The sequence below is a fragment of the Procambarus clarkii genome, chromosome 45 (genome assembly GCF_040958095.1).
Source record: "Procambarus clarkii isolate CNS0578487 chromosome 45, FALCON_Pclarkii_2.0, whole genome shotgun sequence".
NCBI lineage: Eukaryota > Metazoa > Arthropoda > Malacostraca > Decapoda > Cambaridae > Procambarus > Procambarus clarkii.
Genome location: NC_091194.1, coordinates 12355835 through 12381642, shown reverse-complemented (window position 1 = coordinate 12381642; position 25808 = coordinate 12355835). Strand labels below are relative to the sequence as shown.

General features: G+C 43.1%; 2 protein-coding genes across 2 annotated transcripts in view; one reads left to right on the top strand and one right to left on the bottom strand.

Moving 5' to 3' along the window:
• Nucleotides 1-25808, bottom strand: part of TfIIFalpha (transcription factor IIFalpha) — a 54612-nt gene that overhangs the window by 25702 nt on the left and 3102 nt on the right. The window lies entirely within an intron of this gene.
• LOC123769758 (uncharacterized) lies at nucleotides 11686-25033 on the top strand. The gene is made up of 2 exons (XM_045760999.2): nucleotides 11686-11832; nucleotides 22589-25033. Exons 1-2 carry the CDS (start codon nucleotides 11754-11756, stop codon nucleotides 23533-23535), a joined length of 1026 nt encoding a protein of 341 aa, XP_045616955.1. The 5' UTR covers nucleotides 11686-11753; the 3' UTR covers nucleotides 23536-25033.

The window sequence follows — 25808 nt, the reverse complement described above, 5'->3', positions numbered from 1 at the left end:
CTTTACATTTATCAGCATTAAACTGCATCTGCCAATCCTTTGACCATTTCAAAACCCTATCTAGATCAACTTGAAGTGATAGTGAGTCCTCCTCCGAATTAATTTCCCTACCGATTTTCGTATCATCGGCAAATTTGCAAATATTGCTACTCAAACCTGAATCTAAATCATTTATATATATTATAAACAACAGAGGTCCCAGGACAGAGCCTTGAGGCACTCCACTTACAACATTTTCCCACTCTGACTTGATTCCATTTATACTAACTCTCTGTTTCCTTTGGTATAGCCATGCCCTAATCCAGCTTAATATAGCACCCCCAATACCATGAGACTCTATTTTTTTAATCAGTCTTTCATGTGGCACTGTATCAAAAGCTTTGCTAAAGTCAAGGTATACAACATCGCAATCCTTACCACTATCAACTGCCTCAACAATGCTAGAATAAAAAGATAACAAATTTGTTAAACATGAACGGCCATTTATAAAACCATGTTGCGACTCAATTATTAATTTATGTTTTTCAAGATGAAGACGAATTTTATTTGCTATTATAGATTCGAGTAACTTTCCCACAATAGACGTTAGGCTAATTGGTCGATAGTTAGACGCAAGTGATCTATCTCCTTTCTTAAAAACTGGTATCACATTAGCAACTTTCCAAAACTCTGGCACTCTGCCTGACTCTATTGATTTATTAAATATGGTTGACAGTGGGTCACAAAGCTCCTCTTTGCATTCTTTAAGCACCCTAGCAAACACTTCATCCGGCCCTGGGGATTTGTTTGGTTTGAGTTTTACTATTTGTTTAAGAACATCCTCCCTGGTAACTGCTAAACTCGTCAACCTGTCCTCGTCCCCACCCACATAGACTTGTTCGGCTGAAGGCATATTGTTAAGTTCCTCTTTAGTAAATACAGATACAAAATATTTATTAAAAATACTACTCATCTCTTCATCACTATCTGTTATTTGACCTGTCTCAGTTTTTAATGGACCTATCCTTTCCCTAGTCTTAGTACGATATAACTGAAAAAACCCTTTAGGATTTGTCTTTGCTTGCCCTGCTATGCGAACTTCATAGTTTCTTTTTGCTTTCCTTATCTCTTTTTTAACATTTCTAACCAGTTGTACGAATTCCTGTTCTAAAGTGACCTCCCCATTTTTAATCCTTTTGTACCAAGCTCTCTTTTTACCTATAAGGTTCTTCAAATTCTTTGTTATCCACTTTGGGTCATTAGTATACGATCTATTCAATTTGTATGGTATACTACGTACCTGTGCTTTGTTTAGAATATTCTTAAATAAGTTATATATTGAATCCACATCGAAATCCCCATTTAAGTCACCTATCGCTGGGTTCATGTCTCGCTCCAAGACCGGCCCACACCCCATACCCAAGCCATTCCAATCAATTTGACCCAAAAAATTTCTTAGGCTATTAAAATCAGCTTTTCGAAAATCTGGCACTTTAACAGAATTTTCTCCTACTGGTCTATTCCATTCTATGCTAAATCTGATTTCTTTGTGATCACTGCTCCCTAGCTCACTCCCTATTTCGATGTCATTAATTTGCGTTTCCCTGTTAGTTAACACTAAATCTAAAATATTATTTTCCCGTGTTGGTTCCTTAATGTGTTGCGTAAGAAAGCAATCGTCAATTAATTCTAGAAAATCTTCTGCTTCACTATTCCCTGTTTTGTTCAACCAGTTTATTCCGCTAAAATTAAAGTCACCCATGACATAAATACTGTTAGATCTAGATGCTCTAGATATTTCATCCCATAGATGCTTTGCTTCCATTCTGTCTAAATTTGGTGGCCTATATATTACTCCTATTATAATATTATTAGCTTTTTCGTTTAATTCAATCCAAATAGTTTCTGTGTGTGGCTCTGTTTTGATTCCCTCTTTGAGACTACATTTCAAATTATCCCTAACATATATGGCTACTCCACCTCCTCGTCTAATATATCTATCTGTGTGAAATAGTTTAAATCCATATATTTGATATTCAGCTAATAGTTCTCTATTTTCTACATTCATCCACGTTTCGGTAAGTGCAATAATATCTATTTTTTCTGTGCAGACAAGAGCATTTAATTCGTTAATTTTATTTCTTAGACTTCTACTGTTAGTGTAATATACCCTAAGTGAATTGTTATTTTGCGGACCTTCTCTTTCCCTGATCGTTTTGCCAATTCCTTTCTCCCACAAACACATACTTTTATTACCTCCTTCCTCCAAATCAATTCCCATACCTCTATCTACTAACAGTTTAAACCCAAACAAACACCTCTAACCACTTCTTCTAGCGAGTTCGCAACAGCAACAACCCCAGCTCTCGATAGATGCACCCCATCACGAGCATACAGTGTTGATGATGGTAGAGCACTAATATGATCTCCATTACACTTCGTCCAAGAGAAATGATAGGAGCTGTTTGCTCCAGTGCACCTCTGGTCTTAACAACAATGGTTGACCTCCTTCCTCACTGACGCCTGGCCTACTTTGTCCATATATCAGTAACTGATAGAAGGGTCACATTTACTCTATTTTGATATTGATAATTAAATTAATTAAAATATGTTTTTATGATATAAAAAGCACAAAGACTAATGTATTTATGAATAATTCCCAGCAGAATAGTGGGTGAATTTATAATAGTATGTGGCAATGATATCCCGTTTTCTATTGACGGAAAATTCCACTACAAGCTACATTTTCTATGGGGTTAACTTGTGTATACAATGGCAGCAATATTATCTGCAATTGCATGTACTGTAATATTATTAAATGGTGTCGGATTTTCCGACATAATTCCCCGGGGGCTGCTCACGGGTCAAAGTCCTATTTAGAACAGACGAACACCGATACTCCTCCTTTGAATTATTAGATTAATTTGATGTTTAGGGAGCTGGTCGGCTGAGCGGATAGCACACTGGACTTGTGATCCTGTGGTCCCGGGTTTGATCCCGGGCGCCGGCGAGAAACAATGGGCATAGTTTCTTTCACCCTATGCCCCTGTTACCTAGCAGTAAAATAGGTACCTGGGTGTTAGTCAGCTGTCACGGGCTGCTTCCTGGGGGTGGAGGCCTGGTCGAGGACCGGGCCGCGGGGACACTAAAGCCCCGAAATCATCTCAAGATAAGATGTTAGTAGTTAGTAATCACACATTTGTGCGTCTGTTCGTACAGGATGGATGTCCCGTACTAGAGTTGCAGGGGTTAGAAGTCTAATACGATTTAATTTCCCTGTTAACTCTTGAGAGGCTAAAATTCAAGCCTAATACATATTATTTAACCCAGAAGACTGAATGTGATCAAGTACTACAGTCAAGTATGATTCAGGGACTGCAGTGAGATCAGTGACATTAGATATAACTTGAAGCTTGTTCAGGTAACTGGTCATTGATATATAAACACTGAGGCCCATGGAATACAACTTGATTAAATAATAAATGTATCAAAATCAATCGTCAAATTTATTTGGGTTTAATTTAGTTGATTCAGAGGATTGAATAGCCCATCATTAAAGCTAAGTATGGTTCTGAGACTGCAAATCCAGCAACTGTAGTACTAGATGTATGACAGTTTTCTCATTGCCAGCATTATTCCTAGGATGCTGGACTGGGAAATTAGTGCTGTCGCTATTTTCATTTACATTTTCTACTATTGGTTCAGCTTCACCTCTAATTTCAGTTTGGAGGCATGTTAACTTAGTGGCCTCAGGTATTGGGTTTTCAGAATCCACAGAGACTGTGGATAAATTGTCTGAGAACTGCTTAATTTCTGGCGGTATAATATTGGGTGAAGCTGTAGTGGGTGAAGCTTTATCCTTGTTGATTAAAGGATCTAATCTGGCTTGACATTTATTCTCAAAAGGATCCAGATCATCCATAACATTATCTACTTTATTTGATGTACTGGCTATTTGTTCTGATTCAATTATCCTGTGTAAGTATTCCAACCTGGCTTGAGTTTCTTCTTCATATTGTGCTAGGTCAGACAGGAATGGTTCCATATCTTCAACTACTATGTCGTCGTCGTCGTGGACCTGATTTTGGTAAGATTTCCTATTTGATTTCAATATATGCAATTGGGTTTGAATCTGTAATAGTGGTATTTTCAACCGACGATAATTAATTACAGGCTCATATAACAACTGTTCATATTGGTCGAGATCTCTTGTCAGTTGACGTTTACTTGCTACTAAAGCACACTTTGCTTTCTGTGGATTAGTCATGGTGTTAATTGGATAGTACTAGCTCATAAATTGTGAGCAAGTACTGATGGTAGCCTAGGGTAAAATTCTGCAATCACTAGGCTATAATCCTACCTCTACTAGAGGTTAGCACTTAAAATTAATACACATTATATATATACAATCATACACACTAATGATTTGAGTGATAAACCAGTGTCACTGGAAGTACCTTTAGGTTAGCTCTTCTATATCACCCTAGGATGGTAGACACTAATTAATCACTCAAAGGTGTAATGATCATAAGTAAATTATTATATATACACAACTCAACTCGAGTTGATACAAATTACACCCAAAATAGGGTCTGCACCATTCATTAATGGTGCTAGGTTGTTCAATATAGTACAACTAGACTATGGTAATAATGGGACTAGAATGAACAATAAATAGTTCAACTAGTCAATGGTAATAGGGGACTAGGTTATCTATAAACACTAGTCAATGTATATCCTACCCTGTTGTGGGTTGGCAATTGGTAAATATTATATTGAGAACACTAGTGCAATATATATTAAATAATTCTCTATTTTGGAGAAATAATATACACAATTATTGATGATAGCCTCTATGAAACTTCTAATATTATCAAGAAGTATTAAATATTATTAGTGACCTCGCGAAACTAACTCCATAAAATTCGTGGATAATCTCTCGTGAAATTAACACCACGAAATCCGTGAACAATTTCGCGAGGACACAGCCACTAATTTGGCTGGCTTCAATATAAGCGCTATCATCTCACGGAATAACACGCCACCAAATCGGTGGGTGACCATGCAACCGCTGATAAGGCTGAACTGAGCTGAGGGCTCGTAAACTCGCTCGAGGGAGGCTACGCCGCCGGTCTAAGACTGGCTAAGTATTGTTATTGTATAAATCACACTGCACTAGTACCAGTGTATTTAATGAATTCACTGGTTAACTGGTTCATCCGGTACTAAGATGACCAAATAATCTGTCATCCGGCTCGAAGATGACCAAATAATGTGGGAACCGACCTGTGAGATTTATATTTATTTAATTTATATGAATTTATATAGAATTTATATTTACGTTAATTTATATATTTCGATAGCAATTTGTATGATGTTAAGTGGACTGTATTTCTGCAATAATCTCACAAATCGATCCTTACACATTAGGGGGGTTTATATTAAATTTATATATATGCAGCCAATCAAACTACAGTATTAAACTACATATATTAGTATACATTGAAGAGGTTCCTTATCTTATTATACAACAGGCTACGAATCACAACGCTATAAATGCTTCACCCACGTACTACAAATACAAATAATCGCCAACAAAACCTAAACACCTAACCTATCCTATGCCTAAATATGCACAATATGCTAATATATTATTAATTTATATTCGAGAAAATTTGATTGAAAATAAAAAAAAATCGTGTGCCCAGCGATCATAGAACATAAGAACAAAGGTAACTGCAGAAGGCCTATTGGCCCATACGAGGCAGCTCCTATCTATAACCACTCAATCCCACTCATATACATGTCCAACCCACGTTTCAAACAATCGAGGGACCCCACCTCCACCACGTTATGCGATAATTGGTTCCACAAATCAACAACACTGTTACCGAACCAGTATTTACCCAAGTCTTACCTAAATCAAAACTGAGTCAAAACTGAGCCACATACAGAAACTATTTTAGGAAAGACTTGGGTAAATACTGGTTCAGTAACAGGGTTGTTGATTTGTGGAACCAATTGCCGCGTAACTTTGTGGAGGTGGGGTCCCTCGATTGTTTCAAGCATGGGTTGGACATGTATATGAGTGGGATTGGGTGGTTATAAATAGGAGCTGCCTCGTATGGGCCAACAGGCCTTCTGCAGTTGCCTTTGTTCTTATGTTCTTATGTTCTTATGTTCTATTTGGATAGAATTCAACGAAAAAGCAAATAACATTATAATAGGAGTTATATATAGGCCACCAAATTTAGACAGAATGGAAGCAAAACATCTATGGGATGAAATATCTAGAGCATCTAGATCTAACAGTATTTGTGTCATGGGTGACTTTAATTTTAGTGGAATAAACTGGGTGAACAAAACAGGGAATAACGAAGCAGAAGATTTTCTAGAATTAATTGACGATTGCTTTCTTACGCAACACATTAAGGAACCAACGCGGGGAAATAATATTTTAGATTTTGTGTTAACTAACAGGGAAACACAAATTAAGGACATCGAAATAGGGAGTGAGCTAGGGAACAGTGATCACAAAGAAATCAGATTTAGCATTCAATGCAATAGATCTGTAGGAGAAAATTCTGTTAAAGTGCTTAATTTTCGAAAAGCTGATTTCAATAGCCTAAGAAATTTTTTGGGTCAAATAGATTAGAAAGTCTTGGGTATGGGTTGTGGGCCGGGTTGTGGTGTTCTGTCTTGTGTTGATACTTTTAATACCCTATAAATACTCGCCATATTATAGAATGGATATAAATTCACTTGAACGTGTCCAGCGTAGGATGACTAAGTTAATTCCCCAAATTAGAAATCTTTCATATGAAGAAAGATTAACAAAGCTTAAGTTGCATTCACTGGAAAGGCGAAGAGTTAGGGGTGACATGATAGAGGTTTACAAGTGGATGAATGGACATAACCGGGGGGATATTAATAGGGTATTAAAAGTATCAACACAGGACAGAACACGAAACAATGGATATAAATTGGATAAGTTTAGATTTAGGAAAGACTTGGGTAAATACTGGTTCAGTAACAGGGTTGTTGATTTGTGGAACCAATTGCCGCGTAACATTGTGGAGGTGGGGTCCCTCGATTGTTTCAAGCACGGGTTGGACAAGTATATGAGTGGGATTGGGTGGTTATAGAATAGGAGCTGCCTCGTATGGGCCAATAGGCCTTCTGCAGTTACCTTTGTTCTTATGTTCTTATGTTCTTATTAATATCCCCTTTGTTATGTCCATTCATAACCTTGTAAACCTCTATCATGTCATCCCTAACTCTTTGCCTTTCCAGTGAATGCAATTTAAGCTTTGTTAATCTTTCCTCATATGAAAGATTTCTAATTTGGGGAATTAACTTAGTCATCCTACGCTGGACACGTTCAAGTGAATTTACATCCATTCTATAGTAAAGCGACCGAAACTGAACTGCATAATCTAAATGGGGCCTAACCAGAGCAAGATATAGCTGAAGAACAACACCAGGTGTCTTGTTACTAACGCTTCGATTAATAAATCCCAGTGTTCTATTTGCCTTATTACGAACATTATGCATTGATTTTTTGGTTTTAAATTCTTACTAATCATAACTCCAAGATCCCTTTCGCAATCCGACTTCGCAATCTCAACACCATCTAGCTGGTATCTTGTAACTCTATCCTCATTACCTAGCCTCAGAACTTTACACTTATCAGCATTAAACTGCATCTGCCAATCTTTTGACCTTTTCAAAACCCTATTTAGATCAACTTGAAGTGATAGTGAGTCTTCTTCCGTGTTAATTTCCCTGCCGATTTTTGTATCATCTGCAAATTTGAAAATGTTGCTACTCAAACCTGAATCTAAATCATTTATATATATTAATAACAACAGAGGTCCCAGGACAGAGCCTTGAGGCACTCCACTTACAACATTATCCCACTCTGACTTAACCCCATTTATACTAACTCTCTGTTTCATTTGGAATAGCCATGCCCTAATCCAACTTAATATAGCACCCCCAATACTATGAGCCTCTATTTTTTTAATCGGTCTTTCATGTGGCACTGTATCAAAAGCTTTGCTAAAGTCAAGGTACACAACATCGCAATCCTTACCACTATCAACTGCCTCAACTATGCTGGAATAAAAAGAGAGCAAATTTGTTAAACATGAACGGCCATATATAAAACCATGTTGCGACTCATTAATTAATTTATGTTTTTCAAGATGAAGACGAATTGTATTTGCAATTATCGATTCAAGTAACTTTCCCACAATAGACGTTAGGCTAATTGACCGATAGTTTGACGTAAGTGATATATCTCCTTTCTTAAAAATTGGTATCACATTAGCTACCTTCCATGACTCTGGCACTCTGCCTAACTCTAATGAATTATTAAATATGGTAGACAGTGGCTCGGAAAGCTCCTCATTGCATTCTTTAAGCACCCTGGCAAACACTTCATCCGGCCTGGGAAATTTGTTTGGTTTTAGTTTTACTATTTGTTTAATTACATCCTCACTGGTAACTGCTAAACTAGTCAACCTGTCCTCGTTCCCACCCACATAGACTTGTTCGGCTGAAGGCATATTGTTAAGTTCCTCTTTAGTAAATACAGATATAAAATATTTATTAAAAATACTACTCATCTCCTCGTCATTATTCGTTATTTGACCTCTCTCAGTTTTTAATGGACCTATCCTTTCCCTAGTCTTAGTTCGATATAACTTAATTTTTTTTAGGATTTGTCTTCGCTTGCTCTGCTATGCGAACTTCATAGTTTCTTTTTGCTTTCCTTATCACTTTTTTAACATTTCTAACCAGTTGTGCAAATTCCTGTTCTAAACTGACTTCCCCATTCTTAATACTTTTGTACCACGCTCTCTTTTTACCTATAAGGTTCTTTAAATCCTTTGTTATCCACTTTGGGTCATTAGTATTCGATCTATTCAATTTGTATGGTATACTACGTTCCTGGGCTTTGTTTAGAATATTCTTAAATAGGTTATATTTTGAATCCACATCAAAATCACCTTTTAAATCACCTGTCGCTGGATTCATGTCTCGCTCCAATACCGGCCCATCCCCCATGCCCAAGACTTTCCAATCTATTTGACCCAAAAAATTTCTTAGGCTATTGAAATCAGCTTTTCGAAAATCTGGCACTTTAACAGAATTTTCTCTTACAGGACTATTCCATTCTATGCTAAATCTGATTACTTTGTGATCACTGTTCCCTAGCTCACTCCCTATTTCGATGTCATTAATTTGTGTTTCCCTGTTAGTTAACACTAAATCTAAAATATTATTTTCCCTCGCTGGTTCCTTAATTTATTGCGTAAGAAAACAATCGTCAATTAATTTTATAAAATCTTCTGCTTCGTTATTCCCTGTTCTGTTATTACAGTTTATTCCACTAAAATTAAAGTCACCCATGACATAAATACTGTTAGATCTAGATGCTCTCGATATTTCATCCCATAGATGTTTTGCTTCCATTCTGTCTAAATTTGGTGGTCTATCTATAACTCCTATTATAAGATTATTTGCTTTTTCGTTTAATTCTATCCAAATAGTTTCTGTGTGTGGTTCAGTTTTGATTCCCTCTTTAAGACTACATTTCAAATTGTCCCTAACATATATGGCTACTCCCCCTCCTCGTCTAATATATCTGTGTGAAATAGTTTAAATCCATTTATTTGATATTCAATTAATAATTCTCTATTTGCTACATTCATCCACGTTTCGGTAAGTGCAATAATATCTATTTTTTCTGTACAGATAAGAGCATTTAATTCGTTTATTTTGTTTCTTAGACTTCTACTGTTAGTGTAATATACCCTAAGTGTATTGTTATTTTGAGGCCCTTCTCTTTCCCTGATCATTTTATCAATTTCTTTCTCCCACAAACACATACTTTTATTACCTCCTTCCTCCACATCAATTCCCATACCACTATCTGCAGTTTAAACCTTTTAACAAAGCAGTTGTGCAAGTACATACGAATGTGTACATCTTTCCTCAATCTTTAACGGCTTTGGTTACATTTATTAAACAGTTTACAAGCATGAAAACTTCCCAATCAACTGTTGTTATTGTTATAAACAGCCTCCTGGTGCTTCGGAGCTCATTAACTGTTTAATAAGTGTAAACAAAGGCGCCAAAGATTGAGAAAAGATGTACAGGTTCGTAAGTGCTTGAGTAATTGCTTCGTGAATCTGGCCCCAGTTATACACTGTAGCCTTCACTCAAACACTTTATCCAGAACCGTATTCTATATTACCAGGACACAGTGACGCACGTCCATTTCTGACGACTGTGTCAACTCAAGTGAAGTTACGATGTCCGTCAAAATGTCGACATCCTATTCCCACTTTCACAAGATGCTCATCCTTTTCTTGTACTCTTTTTTTTTTAAATCACTCACTGACGTTTCCTTAATATATTTCCTTCCACTGACCTCCTAATTTCTGGTCAGGTAAGGAGAATAACTCTCATTTGGTAGACTCGCTTCACCAGGCTACCTGGGGTCATAACGGGCAGTGATGACAATAGTAACTGTTTTGACAACAATAACAGCAATGTCAACAGTAACAGTAATGTCAACAGTAACACTCATGACAAGAACAAACAGTAATGTTAACAGAAACAGTAATGTCAAAAGTAACAGTAATGTCAACAGTAAGAGTAATGTCATCAGTAACAGTAACGACAACAGAAATAGTAATGTCATCAGTAACAATAATGTCAACAGAAACAGTAATGTCAACAGAAACTAATGTCAACAGAAACAGTAATGTCAACAGTAACAGTAGTGTCAACAGAAACAGTAATGTCAACAGTAACAGTAATGTCAACAGAAACAGTAATGTCAACAGTAACAGTAATGTCAACAGTAACAGTAATGTCAACAGAAACAGTAATGTCAACAGAAACAGTAATGTCAACAGAAACAGTAATGTCAACACTAACAGTAATGTCAACAGTAACAATCATGACAAGAACAAACAGTAATGTCAACAGTAACAATCATGACAAGAGCAATCAGTAATGTCAACAGCAACAGTAATGATAACAGTATCAGTAATGAAAACAGTAGTCGTAATGATAACAGTAATGCCAACAGTAGCAGTAATGCCAACAAGAGCACTAATGACAACAGTAACAACCAACAGGCAACGGGGTGAGAATAGCTTGAATAGCCTCATCCCTTTGTGTATATTTTACCTCAATAAACTTATTTCAATTCAATTTCAAAACCAACAGGCAGACACCAGCATAGCGATTAAATAACAGAAAAAAACACGTCCTCAGCCTAATGCAAATCGCCATTTGTCTACTCCACGAGCCGATGAGACGAGAATAATTGTCTGGGAAGCTCTGTGTCTGAGGTGTCTCAGGGATGTCAACAAAAGGTATTGTTCCGTCGGAGGGTAAGGGCGCACTTGCCTTTATGAAGGCTGCCGCAAGCAAGGGGTTAAACAGTTGTACCGCGAGATGAAAGAGACGCCGTCAGGGGGCCGCTGAGGACCTACATCATGACGCTTCCTCCTTGGAATAAACCTCTCTTGGTATGTGATTCTGTCCAGCTAACCAAAAGTGTGTTGGGTGAGCTACCGACTGTAGTCGACGACGGGGGGGGGGGGGGGGGTCGGAACAGTGTATGGGTATTGATGAGGGTGTTTGATGAGGGCATTGATGAGGGCGTTTGTGTAGGGGCGAGAGGGCGAGGTGCGGGTATATAAAGTTGGTTATGAGGGTGGGGGGTTCAGTTGAGTAGTGTCGCTGGCATCATGAAGTTGTTCCTGGAGCTCGTGGCGACCGCCGTCGCCTTCCTCACCATCGCTTCAGCCCAGAACGCTGTACTACTAGGTAGGTTCTTCTTACCTCAAGGGGTACTTCCTAGACGCACGCACCAAACTAATGAAAGTTGGAATAATGGCTCCTTTGGTACATTTGTTGCTATATATGCTATATATGAGCCTCGACCAACAGCAGCCTACAGCAAGGACGCACAAGCGAACGTGTGAAGGTGTTACAGTGTAGAAAAACTTTAAGAACGAATTGGAAAACGAGAGAGATGGATTTCTCAGGTCCGCAAATTGCGGAAATGGTCCTCAAGCGGGTCTTGAGGCGGGTCCTCCCGCCTCTTTCAGCTGCGCTTACTCCAGCTGGCACGACCTGCATGCTATTTTCCCCCTAAAAAGGTACTACCTGGATGCGCTTTCGGGATTCGAACAAGATGAAACCTTTCAGTGAAGAGACGAATTATCTCCCACCCCCCTACCCTATACCCCCCCCTTCCTCCTCTCCCGCCCGGCAGGATAACACACTCCAAATTAATGGGGGTGATGGGCGTGTGAGAGACAGCCGGCCCGCGTCCTGTGGCGATGGTTCTTTATTAGTTATGTCCTGTGTCCCTCGGCCCCACACTGGCTCCTGACACTCACACCACCACCCACTGATACCCACACTGGCTCCTGACACTCACACCACCACCCACTGATACCCACACTGGCTCCTGACACTCACACCACCACCCACTGACACCCACACTGGCTCCTGACACTCACACCACCACCCACTGACACCCACACTGGCTCCTGACACTCACACCACCACCCACTGATACCCACACTGGCTCCTGACACTCACACCACCACCCACTGACACCCACACTGGCTCCTGACACTCACACCACCACCCACTGATACCCACACTGGCTCCTGACACTCACACCACCACCCACTGATACCCACACTGGCTCCTGACACTCACACCACCACCCACTGACACCCACACTGGCTCCTGACACTCACACCACCACCCACTGATACCCACACTGGCTCCTGACACTCACACCACCACCCACTGACACCCACACTGGCTCCTGACACTCACACCACCACCCACTGATACCCACACTGGCTCCTGACACTCACACCACCACCCACTGATACCCACACTGGCTCCTGACACTCACACCACCACCCACTGATACCCACACTGGCTCCGGACACTCACACCACCACCCACTGATACACACACTGGCTCCTGACACCCACACCATCACCCACTGATACCCACACTGGCTCCTGAAACCACCACCCACTGATACCCACACTGGCTCCTGACACCACCACCCACTGATACCCACACTGGCTCCTGACACCACCACCCACTGATACCCACACTGGCTCCTGACACCACCACCCACTGATACCCACACTGGCTCCTGACACTCACACCACCACCCACTGATACCCACACTGGCTCCTGACACCCACACCATCACCCACTGATACCCACACTGGCTCCTGACACCACCACCCACTGATACCCACACTGGCTCCTGACACCACCACCCACTGATACCCACACTGGCTCCTGACACCACCACCCACTGATACCCACACTAGCCCCTGACACTCACACCACCACCCACTGATACCCACACTGGCTCCTGACACTCACACCACCACCCACTGATACCAACACTGGCTCCTGACACTCACACCACCACCCACTGATACCCACACTGGCTCCTGACACCACCACCCATTGATACCCACACTGGCTCCTGACATTCACACCACCACCCACTGATACCCACACTGGCTCCGAACACCACCACCCACTGATACCCACACTGGCTCCTGACACTCACACTACCACCCACTGATACCCACACTGGCTCCTGACACTCACACCACCACCCACTGATACCCATACTGGCTCCTGACACTCACACTACCACCCACTGATACCCACACTAGCTCCTAACACCACCACCCACTGATACCCACACTGGCTTCTGACACCCACACCACCACCCACTGATACCCACATTGGCTCCTGACACCACCACCCACTGATACCCACACTGGCTCCTGACAACACCACCCACTGATACCCACACTGGCTCCTGACACCACCACCCACTGATACCCACACTGGCTCCTGACACTCACACCACCACCCACTGATACCCACACTGGCTCCTGACACCCACACCACCACCCACTGATACCCACACTGGCTCCTGACACCACCACCCACTGATACCCACACTGGCTGCTGACACCACCACCCACTGATACCCACACTGGCTCCTGACAACACCACCCACTGATACCCACACTGGCTCCTGACACCCAAACCACCACCCACTGATACCCACACTGGATCCCCCGCCCCTCATCCCAGTATCCTCTGAGACCCTGTTATCCACCTCACAGGTCCTCACAACCATGGAACAGCCTCCCCCACCAGCAGAACACTCACCAAGGAGGCGATTTGAGAAGGGACAGAAGAAAGTGAGCCTCAAAGCGATGTACACTAACATAGATGGAATTACAAATAAAGCAAATGAGCTTGGAGAACTGGTACTAGAGGAAAACCCAGACATAATAGCCCTCACAGAAACAAAGATCACGAAAACGATAACAAATGCAGTGTTCCCACAGGACTATTATGTTATGAGGAAAGAGAGGGAAGGAAGAGGTGGGGGTGGTGTAGCTCTGTTGGTAAGAAAAGGCTGGGATTTTGAGGAGATGGATATTCAGGGCTGTGAAGGTTTCAGTGACTACATAGCAGGTACTGTAACAAATGGAGGGAAAAAAATTATAGTCGCAGTCATATATAATCCACCACCAAATGACAGAAGACCTAGACAGGAATATGATAGAAACAACATGGCCACCATTAACATAATAGAAAGAGCAGCTTCTGTTGCTAGCAGGAATGGATATGGATTACTAATTATGGGAGACTTCAACCATGGGAAGATAGATTGGAAGAACAGAGACCCGCATGGAGGACCAGAAACATGGAGAGCTAAGCTGCTGGACGTGGCAACAAGAAACTTTCTAAGCCAGCACACCAAAGAACCAACAAGAATGAGAGAAGATGAACCAGCAATGCTTGATTTGATATTTACCCTAAATGAATGGGATATAAGGGAAGTTAAGATGGAAGCGCCCTTGGGAATGAGTGACCACAGTGTATTGAACTTTGAGTACTTGGTAGAGCTAGGACTTATCTCCCCCAAAAAGAACTAGGAATCAAAAGGCTGGCATACCGAAAGGGGAATTATGAACAGATGAGAAGTTTCCTAAGTGAAATACCTTGGGACACAAACCTCAGAGACAAGTCTGTACAGGGTATGATGGACTATGTTACCCAAAAGTGTCAGGAGGCAGTAAACAGGTTCATCCAGGCCCAAAGGGAAAAATCCGAGAAGCAACAGAAGAATCCATGGTATAATAGGGCATGTATCGAAGCGAAGAAACTGAACAAAAAGGCGTGGAGGAACTTCCGGAATAACAGAACACCAGAAAGCAGAGAGAGATACCAGAGAACCAGGAATGAGTACGTCAGGGTGAGAAGAGAAGCAGAGAAAAATTTTGAAAATGATATAGCAAACAAAGCCAAGACTGAACCAAAGCTACTCCACAGTCACATCAGAAGGAAAACAACAGTGAAAGAACAGGTACTGAAACTTAGAACAGGCGAGGACAGGTATACAGAGAATGACAGAGAGGTGTGTGAGGAACTGAACAAGAGGTTCCAGGAGGTCTTCACAATAGAACAGGGTGAGGTCACTGTGCTAGGAGAAAGGGAGGTAAACCAGGCGGCCTTGGAGGAGTTCGAAATTACGAGAGAGGAGGTCAAGAGACACCTGCTGGATCTGGATGTTAGAAAGGCTGTTGGTCCAGATGGGATCTCACCATGGGTACTGAAAGAGTGTGCAGAGGCACTTTGCTTGCCACTCTCCATAGTGTATAGTAAGTCACTAGAGACGGGAGACCTACCAGAAATATGGAAGACGGCGAATGTGGTCCCAATATACAAAAAGGGCGACAGACAAGAGGCACTGAACTACAGGCCAGTGTCCTTGACTTGTATACCATGCAAGGTGATGGAGAAGATCGCGAGAAAAAACCTGGTAACACATCTGGAGAGAAGGGACTTCGTGACAAATCGCCAACATGGATTCAGGGAGGGCAAATCTTGCCTTACAGGCTTGATAGAATTCTACGATCAGGTGACACAGATTAAGCAAGAAAGAGAGGGCTGGGCGGACTGCATTTTCTTGGATTGTCAGAAAGCCTTTGACACACTACCGCATAAGAGGCTGGTACATAAGCTGGAGAGACAGGCAGGTGTAGCTGGTAAGGTGCTCCAGTGGATAAGGGAGTATCTAAGCAATAGGAAGCAGAGAGTTACGGTGAGGGGTGAGACCTCCGATTGGCGTGAAGTCACCAGTGGAGTCCCACAGGGCTCTGTACTCGGTCCTATCTTGTTTCTGATATATGTAAATGATCTCCCGGAGGGTATCGATTGATTTCTCTCAATGTTTGCGGACGATGCTAAAATTATGAGAAGGATTAAAACAGAAGAGGACTGTTTGAGGCTTCAAGAAGACCTAGACAAGCTGAAGGAATGGTCGAACAAATGGTTGTTAGAGTTTAACCCAACCAAATGTAATGTAATGAAGATAGGTGTAGGGAGCAGGAGGCCAGATACAAGGTATCATCTGGGAGAGGAAATTCTTCAGGAGTCAGAGAAGGAAAAAGACTTGGGGGTTGATATCACGCCAGACCTGTCTCCTGCAGCACATATCAAGCGGATAACATCAGCGGCATATGCCAGGCTGGCCAACATACGAACGGCATTCAGAAACTTGTGTAAAGAATCATTCAGAACTTTGTATACCACATATGTCAGGCCAATCCTGGAGTATGCAGCCCCAGCATGGAGTCCATATCTAGTCAAGGATAAGACTAAACTGGAAAAGGTTCAAAGGTTTGCCACCAGACTAGTACCCGAGCTGAGAGGTATGAGCTACGAGGAGAGACTACGGGAATTTAACCTCACTTCGCTGGAAGACAGAAGAGTTAGGGGGGACATGATCACCACATTCAAGTACCCGAGCTGAGAGGTATGAGCTACGAGGAGAGACTACGGGAATTAAACCTCACTTCGCTGGAAGACAGAAGAGTTAGGGGGGACATGATCACCACATTCAAGATTCTGAAGGGGATTGATAGGGTAGATAAAGACAGTCTATTTAACACAAGGGGAACACGCACAAGGGGACACAGGTGGAAACTGAGTGCCCAAATGAGCCACAGAGATATTAGAAAGAACTTTTTTAGTGTCAGAGTGGTTGACAAATGGAATGCATTAGGGGGTGATGTGGTGGAGGCTGACTCCATACACAGTTTCAAGTGTAGATATGACAGAGCCCGATAGGCTCAGGAATCTGTACACCTGTTGATTGACGGTTGAGAGGCGGGACCAAAGAGCCAGAGCTCAACCCCCGCAAACACAACTAGGTGAGTACAACTAGGTGAGTACTGGGTGCTGATACTCACACCACCACCCACTGATACCCACACTGGCTGCTGACACCACCCCCCACTGATACCCACACTGGCTACTGACACCACCGCCCACTAATACCCACACTGGCTCCTGACACCACCGCCCACTAATACCCACACTGGCTCCTGACACCACCGCCCACTGATACTCACACTGGCTCCTAACACCACCACCCACTGATACCCACACTGGCTCCTGACACCACCACCCACTGATACCCACACTGGCTGCTGACACCACCCCCCCACTGATACCCACACTGGCTACTGACACCACCACCCACTGATACTCACATCACTACCCACTGATACCCACACTGACTCCTGACATTCACACTACCACCCACTGATACCCACACTGGCTGCTGACACTCACACCACCACCCACTGATACCTACACTGGCTCCTGACACCCACACCATCACCCACTGATACCCACACTGGCTCCTGACACTCACACCACCGCCCACTGATACCCACACTGGCTGCTGACACTCACACCACCACCCACTGATACCCACACTGGCTGCTGACACCCACACCACCACCCACTGATACCCACACTGGCTCCTGACACCACCGCCTACTGATACCCACACTGACACTCACACCACCACCCACTGATACCCACACTGGCTCCTGACACCACCGCCCACTGATACCCACACCACAACGCACTAGAGTCCCCCCCCATCACCCACTGACTTAACCGCGTCATCACTCGCCCTGGCGAACTTACACATCCTGCCCACTGACACCACTTTGTCATTCACTTGCGCCCATATGAGCATCAAGTGGAACTAATAATACCTCCCACTGACATTGAAACTAATAATAGTACCACCAATTGGTACTGGAACCAAGAATATCACCCACTGGTACTAAGAATACCACTACTGGTACTGGGACCCAGAATACCACCCAGTGGTACTAAGAATACCACCCACTGGTACTGGGACCCAGAATACCACCCACTGGTACTGGAACCAAGAATACCACCCACTGGTACTAAGAATACCACCCACTGGTACTGGAACCCAGAATAGCACCCACTGGTACTGGAACCCAGAATACCACCCACTGGTACTAAGAATACCACCCACTGGTACTGGAACCAATAATACCACCCACTGGTACTGGAACCAAGAATACCACCCACTGGTACTGGAACCAAGAATACCACCCACTGGTACTAAGAATACCACCCACTGGTACTGGAACCCAGAATAGCACCCACTGGTACTGGAACCCAGAATACCACCCACTGGTATTGGAACCAATAATACCACCCACTGGTACTGGAACCAAGAATACCACCACTGGTACTGGAACTAAGAATACCACCACTGGTACTGGAACCAATAATACCACCCACTGGTACTGGGACCCAGAATACCACCCACTGGTACTGGAACCCAGAATGCCACCCACTGGTACTGGAACCCAGAATACCACCCACTGGTACTGGAACCAATAATACCACCCACTGGTACTGGAACCCAGAATACCACCCACTGGTACTGGAACCCAGAATACCACCCACTGGTACTGGAACCCAGAATACCACCCACTGGTACTGGAACCCAGAATACCACCCACTGGTACTGGAACCCAGAATACCACCCACTGGTACTGGAACCAAGAATACCACCACTGGTACTGGAACCAATAATACCACCCACTGGTACTGGAACCCAGAATACCACCCACTGGTACTGGAACCCAGAATACCACCCACTGGTACTGGAACCCAGAATACCACCCACTGGTACTGGAACCCAGAATGCCACCCACTGGTACTGGAACCCAGAATACCACCCACTGGTACTGGAACCCAGAATACCACCCACTGGTACTGGAACCCAGAATACCACCCACTGGTACTGGAACCCAGAATACCACCCACTGGTACTGGAACCCAGAATGCCACCCACTGGTACTGGAACCCAGAATGCCACCCACTGGTACTGGAACCCAGAATACCACCCACTGGTACTGGAACCCAGAATACCACCCACTGGTACTGGAACCCAGAATACCACCCACTGGTACTGGAACCCAGAATGCCACCCACTGGTACTGGAACCCAGAATACCACCCACTGGTACTGGAACCCAGAATACCACCCACTGGTACTGGAACCCAGAATACCACCCACTGGTACTGGAACCCAGAATGCCACCCACTGGTACTGGAACCCAGAATACCACCCACTGGTACTGGAACCCAGAATACCACCCACTGGTACTGGAACCCAGAATACCACCCACTGGTACTGGAACCCAGAATACCACCCACTGGTACTGGAACCCAGAATACCACCCACTGGTACTGGAACCCAGAATACCACCCACTGGTACTGGAACCCAGAATACCACCCACTGGTACTGGAACCCAGAATACCACCCACTGGTACTGGAACCCAGAATACCACCCACTGGTACTGGAACCAATAATACCACCCACTGGTACTGGAACCCAGAATACCACCCACTGGTACTGGAACCCAGAATGCCACCCACTGGTACTGGAACCCAGAATGCCACCCACTGGTACTGGAACCCAGAATACCACCCACTGGTACTGGAACCCAGAATACCACCCACTGGTACTGGAACCCAGAATACCACCCACTGGTACTGGAACCCAGAATGCCACCCACTGGTACTGGAACCCAGAATACCACCCACTGGTACTGGAACCCAGAATGCCACCCACTGGTACTGGAACCCAGAATACCACCCACTGGTACTGGAACCCAGAATGCCACCCACTGGTACTGGAACCCAGAATACCACCCACTGGTACTGGAACCCAGAATGCCACCCACTGGTACTGGAACCCAGAATACCACCCACTGGTACTGGAACCCAGAATGCCACCCACTGGTACTGGAACCCAGAATACCACCCACTGGTACTGGAACCCAGAATACCACCCACTGGTACTGGAACCCAGAATACCACCCACTGGTACTGGAACCCAGAATACCACCCACTGGTACTGGAACCCAGAATACCACCACTGGTACTGGAACCCAGAATACCACCCACTGGTACTGGAACCCAGAATACCACCACTGGTACTGGAACCCAGAATACCACCACTGGTACCTCCCACACTTCTACAGGCTGACGCTCACTCTTCAATCCACTTGGATTCAACGGTAGAGCGACGGTCTCGCTTCATGCAGGTCGGCGTTCAATCCCCCGACCGTCCAAATGGTTGGGCACCATTCCTTCCCTCCGTCCCATCTCAAATCCTTATCCTGACCCTTTCCTATGGCTACATAGTCGTAATGGCTTGGCGCTTTCTCCCTCATAGTTCCCTTTCCCTTCCCCCTTCACTCCAGAAGCTTACTCTCACAGTAGTACCCAACTGACAGTATCACAGTGGGGTACTGAGTTAAGCCAGGTACTGGGTTAAGTCTGGTACTGGGTTAAGTCTGGTACTGGGTTAAGCCAGGTACTGGGTTAACCCTCATGTCCGGTTAAGCCGGGTGCTGGGTTAAGCTAGTTGTGTGTGGTGGTGATAAGATGTTTGTGGTGGTGATAAGATGTTTGTGGTGGCGATAAGATGTTTGTGGTGGTGATAAGATGTTTGTGGTGGTGATAAGATGTTTGTGATGGTGATAAGATGTTTGTGGTGGTGATAAGATGTTTGTGGTGGTGATAAGATGTTTGTGGTGGTGATAAGATATTTGTGGTGGTGATAAGATGTTTGTGGTGGTCATAAGATGTTTGTGGTGGTGATAAGGGTTACAGAGCATAAGTGTTGTCAGACAATGCCTCTTCACTTGGCAATGATTAAAATTGGTGACATATTCACGATTGGTAAGTCTTACATACTCTTTTAAAATCTATTTTCCTGAAATTAATTTTATGCTTCAAATATAATTTCTATACATATATGTTGCAATAGGTTAGTGCAGCAGTACTAATGCCATTATTATTATTATTATTATTATTATTATTATTATTATTATTATTATTATTATTATTACTATTATTTGCCGGTGCTGTGAATCAGTTGGTATTAGGCTTGGTCGCTTGATCGCTTCAACAGCCTAGTCTGTCTCGGCGGCTTTATTCGTAAGAACTTACGAATAGTAGTAGAATAGTAGAACCAGGGGCCTCGTAGCCTGGTGGATAGCGCGCAGGACTTGTAATTCTGTGGCGCGGGTTCGATTCCCGCACGAGGCAGAAACAAATGGGCAAAAGTTTCTTTCACCCTGAATGCCCCTGTTACCTAGCAGTAAATAGGTACCTTGGAGTTAAGTCAGCTGTCACGGGCTGCTTCCTGGGGGTGGAGGCCTGGTCGAGGACCGGGCCGCGGGGACACTAAAGCCCCGAAATCATCTCAAGATAACCTCAAGTAAAGTAGTAAACAGTAGTAAAAATAGTACTGGTAGTAGTTGTAGTGGTAGCAATAGTAGGAGGAGGAGTAGGAAGAATGGTAGTAGTAGTTGTAGTGGTAGCAATAGTAGGAGGAGGAGTAGGAAGAATGGTAGTAGTAGTTGTAGAATAAAGAACTAACAACAATTCCTTCCACGTTAATAATTGGCCTGAGAATCATAGAATACTAGTCAACAAGCTACGGCAGTATTAATTTGTTTTAATTTATCAAATTCAAATTCAATTCTATAGAATTTCCTCTATTAGCACCTGATACACTACCTTAGGCCAGCCGTCCTCTCAAATAGTACATTGCATTTTAACGTATAAATCGTCAACCAACGACCAAAATATGATGTACAGCGGCTCACAAAATTGATGTACATATATGTACAAAATCACAGCGGCTCACATAGTTGACAGGCTGTTCCGTTTTCTATTCTTGGGTCCTTGGTTAGGTTAGGTTCGGCCAATTTAGTACATCATATTTGTGACGCTGTGACAGCTGGAGAGGACAGGCTGGATCATCCATCTACTTTGGCTGGAAATATAGATTGATTGCAACTTAATAAAATTTAAAAAATTAATCTTATACGATTTTTATTGATATGTAATAGCTCTTTGATTGCGTTCTTCAAAGTTATATTTATTTTTGCTGAAGCCAGAATAGTTAACCATGTCAATGATTTGTAACTTAACAGATACACTGTATTAATTTTGCAATCAATTTATTGCATCTGTTCGCCATCTTGTAATTGTATGTGGTCGATATTTCTCGTGTTTTCGCTGGCTGGTCTTTTAAATGTATCTCAGATATCTTGCCGGCTCATATATGTGTCTCTTCAGATGATGTGTCTGCGAGAATGCTTGACCAATGGACGAGCGACGAGGATACATCGGAGCTGCACTCCGTGGCCGAGGGACCGCTGATCAGGCTCCTCAAGGCAAGCGAACTCCAATACGAACCCTACCCCACCGACGACGTCTTAGATCCTGGAGATCACCTAGATCCGGAAACACATTTAGATTCCAGCGATGACCTTTACTACGACGACGACGATAACGACACCGACGATAACGACACCGACGATAACAATAATCTGGATTTGGATTCAGAAGAGGATGAAGACCTGAGCGAGGAACGGCAGAATATCGTCCGGTTCAAGCGGAAGGTAATCTTCGGCGGCGGTGGCGGCTACAGCAGCGGAATGGGGCGTCGGGGTGGCGGCGGAGGTGGTAGTGCAGACCCCTACGGTCGCCGCCGTGGTGGCAACTACCAAGGCCCTGATTATGGTAACTATGACTACTCTTATGGGCAACAGACTCGAGGTGATTTCGTGGATACCAGCTCCTACGGCGCTTCTCAAAACTCGCAAGCAGCCGATGCTTCGGGTTCCTCAAGTGCTGCCAAACCTATTGAGAGTTCTGACACGGGAGTCGTGTATGGAACTCCAGTCGCCTCATCTGCCTCCACCATAACTGGAACCTCCCGATCTCCTGGAACCGCGCGCACCTACGGCGTCACTCGCGCCTCCGCCATAGATGCTGACTCCAACGCTGATACTCCCAGCACCTCAGGCAGGAAGAGCAAAACAGGTCGCCGTGAGGTGAAGAAAAAGCTTTCCAAGACCATGAAGTGGGAAATCGCAGAGTACGCCATCGAACACGGAGCTGAGCGGGCAGCTGATCGCTACGCCCATGTAGTTGATAGGAGACTCAGCCCCAAAAAGATTGAAAAGTTTATGGAGCGGTATAAGAAGCAGCTACGGAAGAACCAGAGGCATCAACAGTAGAGATCTCTTCTGGAGTTTGTTGAGGCGTGTGGAGCGCCAGGAACACGCTTGAATGCTTCGAGTAAGTTTCGATAAATAAATGACAGCGTTTTGATGTTACATTGGTTCCTTTACCTCCTGAACTTTCTGGTGGTTCAATAAATTTAAGATTCGTTTCGGAACTCAATATATTCAAAGCCAAGGACTTAGTTCCCTAAATTTCAGCAAAGATGTGAGCGATGCAAGTTTGTGTCGTTGTCGCGCTTGTGTTTAATTTGTATATTAAGTGTACCAGTAACCAACCAAACTGTAGTACCTGTGTCTCTACTGCTAACACATGCAATATTTGCATATATATAAATATATGAGTTACCTCAGATGACTGTCGCTGCCCGTATGGCGGACAGCTTCCGTTGCTCCTCAAATATTAGTTTTATAGCTGAGGTTTTTATAACGAAGCACCAGTTGACGACGAATGGTCATTAAATGCTACTTTCTCTGTCTATTTTCTCTCACTCACTATCTTTATTCGTTCCATTTATATACTTCTCTTTATTCCCTCCTTTTATTTTAACTCTCTATACCCTCATTTTCAGTTTGTGACCCCCCCTCTCTCTTTCTTTCTCCTAACCCAGCACTATATGACCTTAAGAATTTGTGTATAGTAGTGGACATCCACTTCATGCACCTAAATCAAAGAATTTTGTATTTAAGTTGCCATAGTTCAAATGCTTAATCAGGTTCAGGTTTTAAACCACTTACATTAGTCGACTTGTGTTTTAGATTTAGAAATTTATATATGCATGTAAATTTCGTTTGTACTGTCTACCTGTCGTAAAATAAAAACAATTATTGAGTCATAATTACTAGTGTATAGCTCATATTTGGATAGTGTTGGCTCACTATCTTTAGAAATGTTGATTTGTATAGTTTTTTAATTATGTCTGAAAGTGTTCTTCAGTCATTATGTCTTCAGGAGTCATTGGCTTTATGTCTTTCTTCAGCAGCATTCATCCTTCATCGTGTTGTGTCTCATTCGTGGTGTCTATCGCATTCTCTACGAGGTTTAAAGTTTTTAATCTCATGTGTCCTAAGCCTATTTTTTTTTTTACTTTTTTCACCCATAATAACCCATGGCTCGCTTCCGGTGTTTCCCTATTGATTTTACATCGTGCAAATAACATTCTTCACCCATTCATCGTTCAGGAATTTCTCAAAAAAAAAAAAAATCTGCAATGATAAAATTTTAAATTAAACCATCAAAGGTGTTTTTCTTACAGTGTTGTGAATTTAAAAACTAAAAATTAGAAAACATGAATTGGAACTTTGGGAAGTACTTGGACGAGTCGGTCAGAGATGTAAGTTAATGGAATTTATTACAAATGTATTATGCTATTGTATAATCTTGAACACTATTAGCGGAGTATTTTTGTTGTATTTATGCTCTGATTTTGTTAAGAAAATTTCTTGTGTTCAATGTAATTTTTTTTTAATTGTGGAGAATATAGTGTGTCCACCAGCCGTTTATTAATTATCACTTAGTGTGGATGCTAAGTGTTAGTTCTAAATTATAGGGTTAGATTCCTTGACATAGGCATCCATCCATTTGGACTGGTCGGTAGAACGACGAACTTGCTTCTTGCAGGGTCGGCGTTCAATCCCCAATAGTCGAAGTGGTTGGGCACCGTTCTTTCTCTCCATCCTTATACCCTAGCTAGCTTATACTTATCCTCACATCTTTAAGTGCTGTATAGTCATTTTGGCTTGGCAATTTCTCCTCACAATTAGCCTAACCTTAGCTCCTATAGACCAAGTCTTAAGAACTGAAACTTGTTTCTTGACCCCGTTCTATTACGTCTTAATTTATTGCTATCTTCCTTTTGGTACGTGTTGGTAAGGACTGGATATAAACACCGATGTCTTCTTGGATTTTTATTTTATGAACGGTCAGAGAAGCCTAGGCCCGCTCGGCTCGGATGACACTGGTGGCTGGCCGGAGTCACGTGCTTTGTGGTATCGGGTTTAAACCAGGGGGTACTATGAAAACCTCTTAGGTTCCGGGGCGTAAACCAATGGTACTATACCAACCCCTTAAGTACCCAAAGATTAGCCCTTATGTGTGGTCACGTAGCGCCTTAGGAACTTACTTAACACTTATTTAATGTCAATTATCTTCTTGGAACCCATTACTTAATCCATTAGTTAATTTCTTGAGATTAACCCTACGATCCTAGTGATTTTAGCACCTTAAGTACTGTTACTTAACCCTAGAGTAGTGTTACTTAACTCTAAAG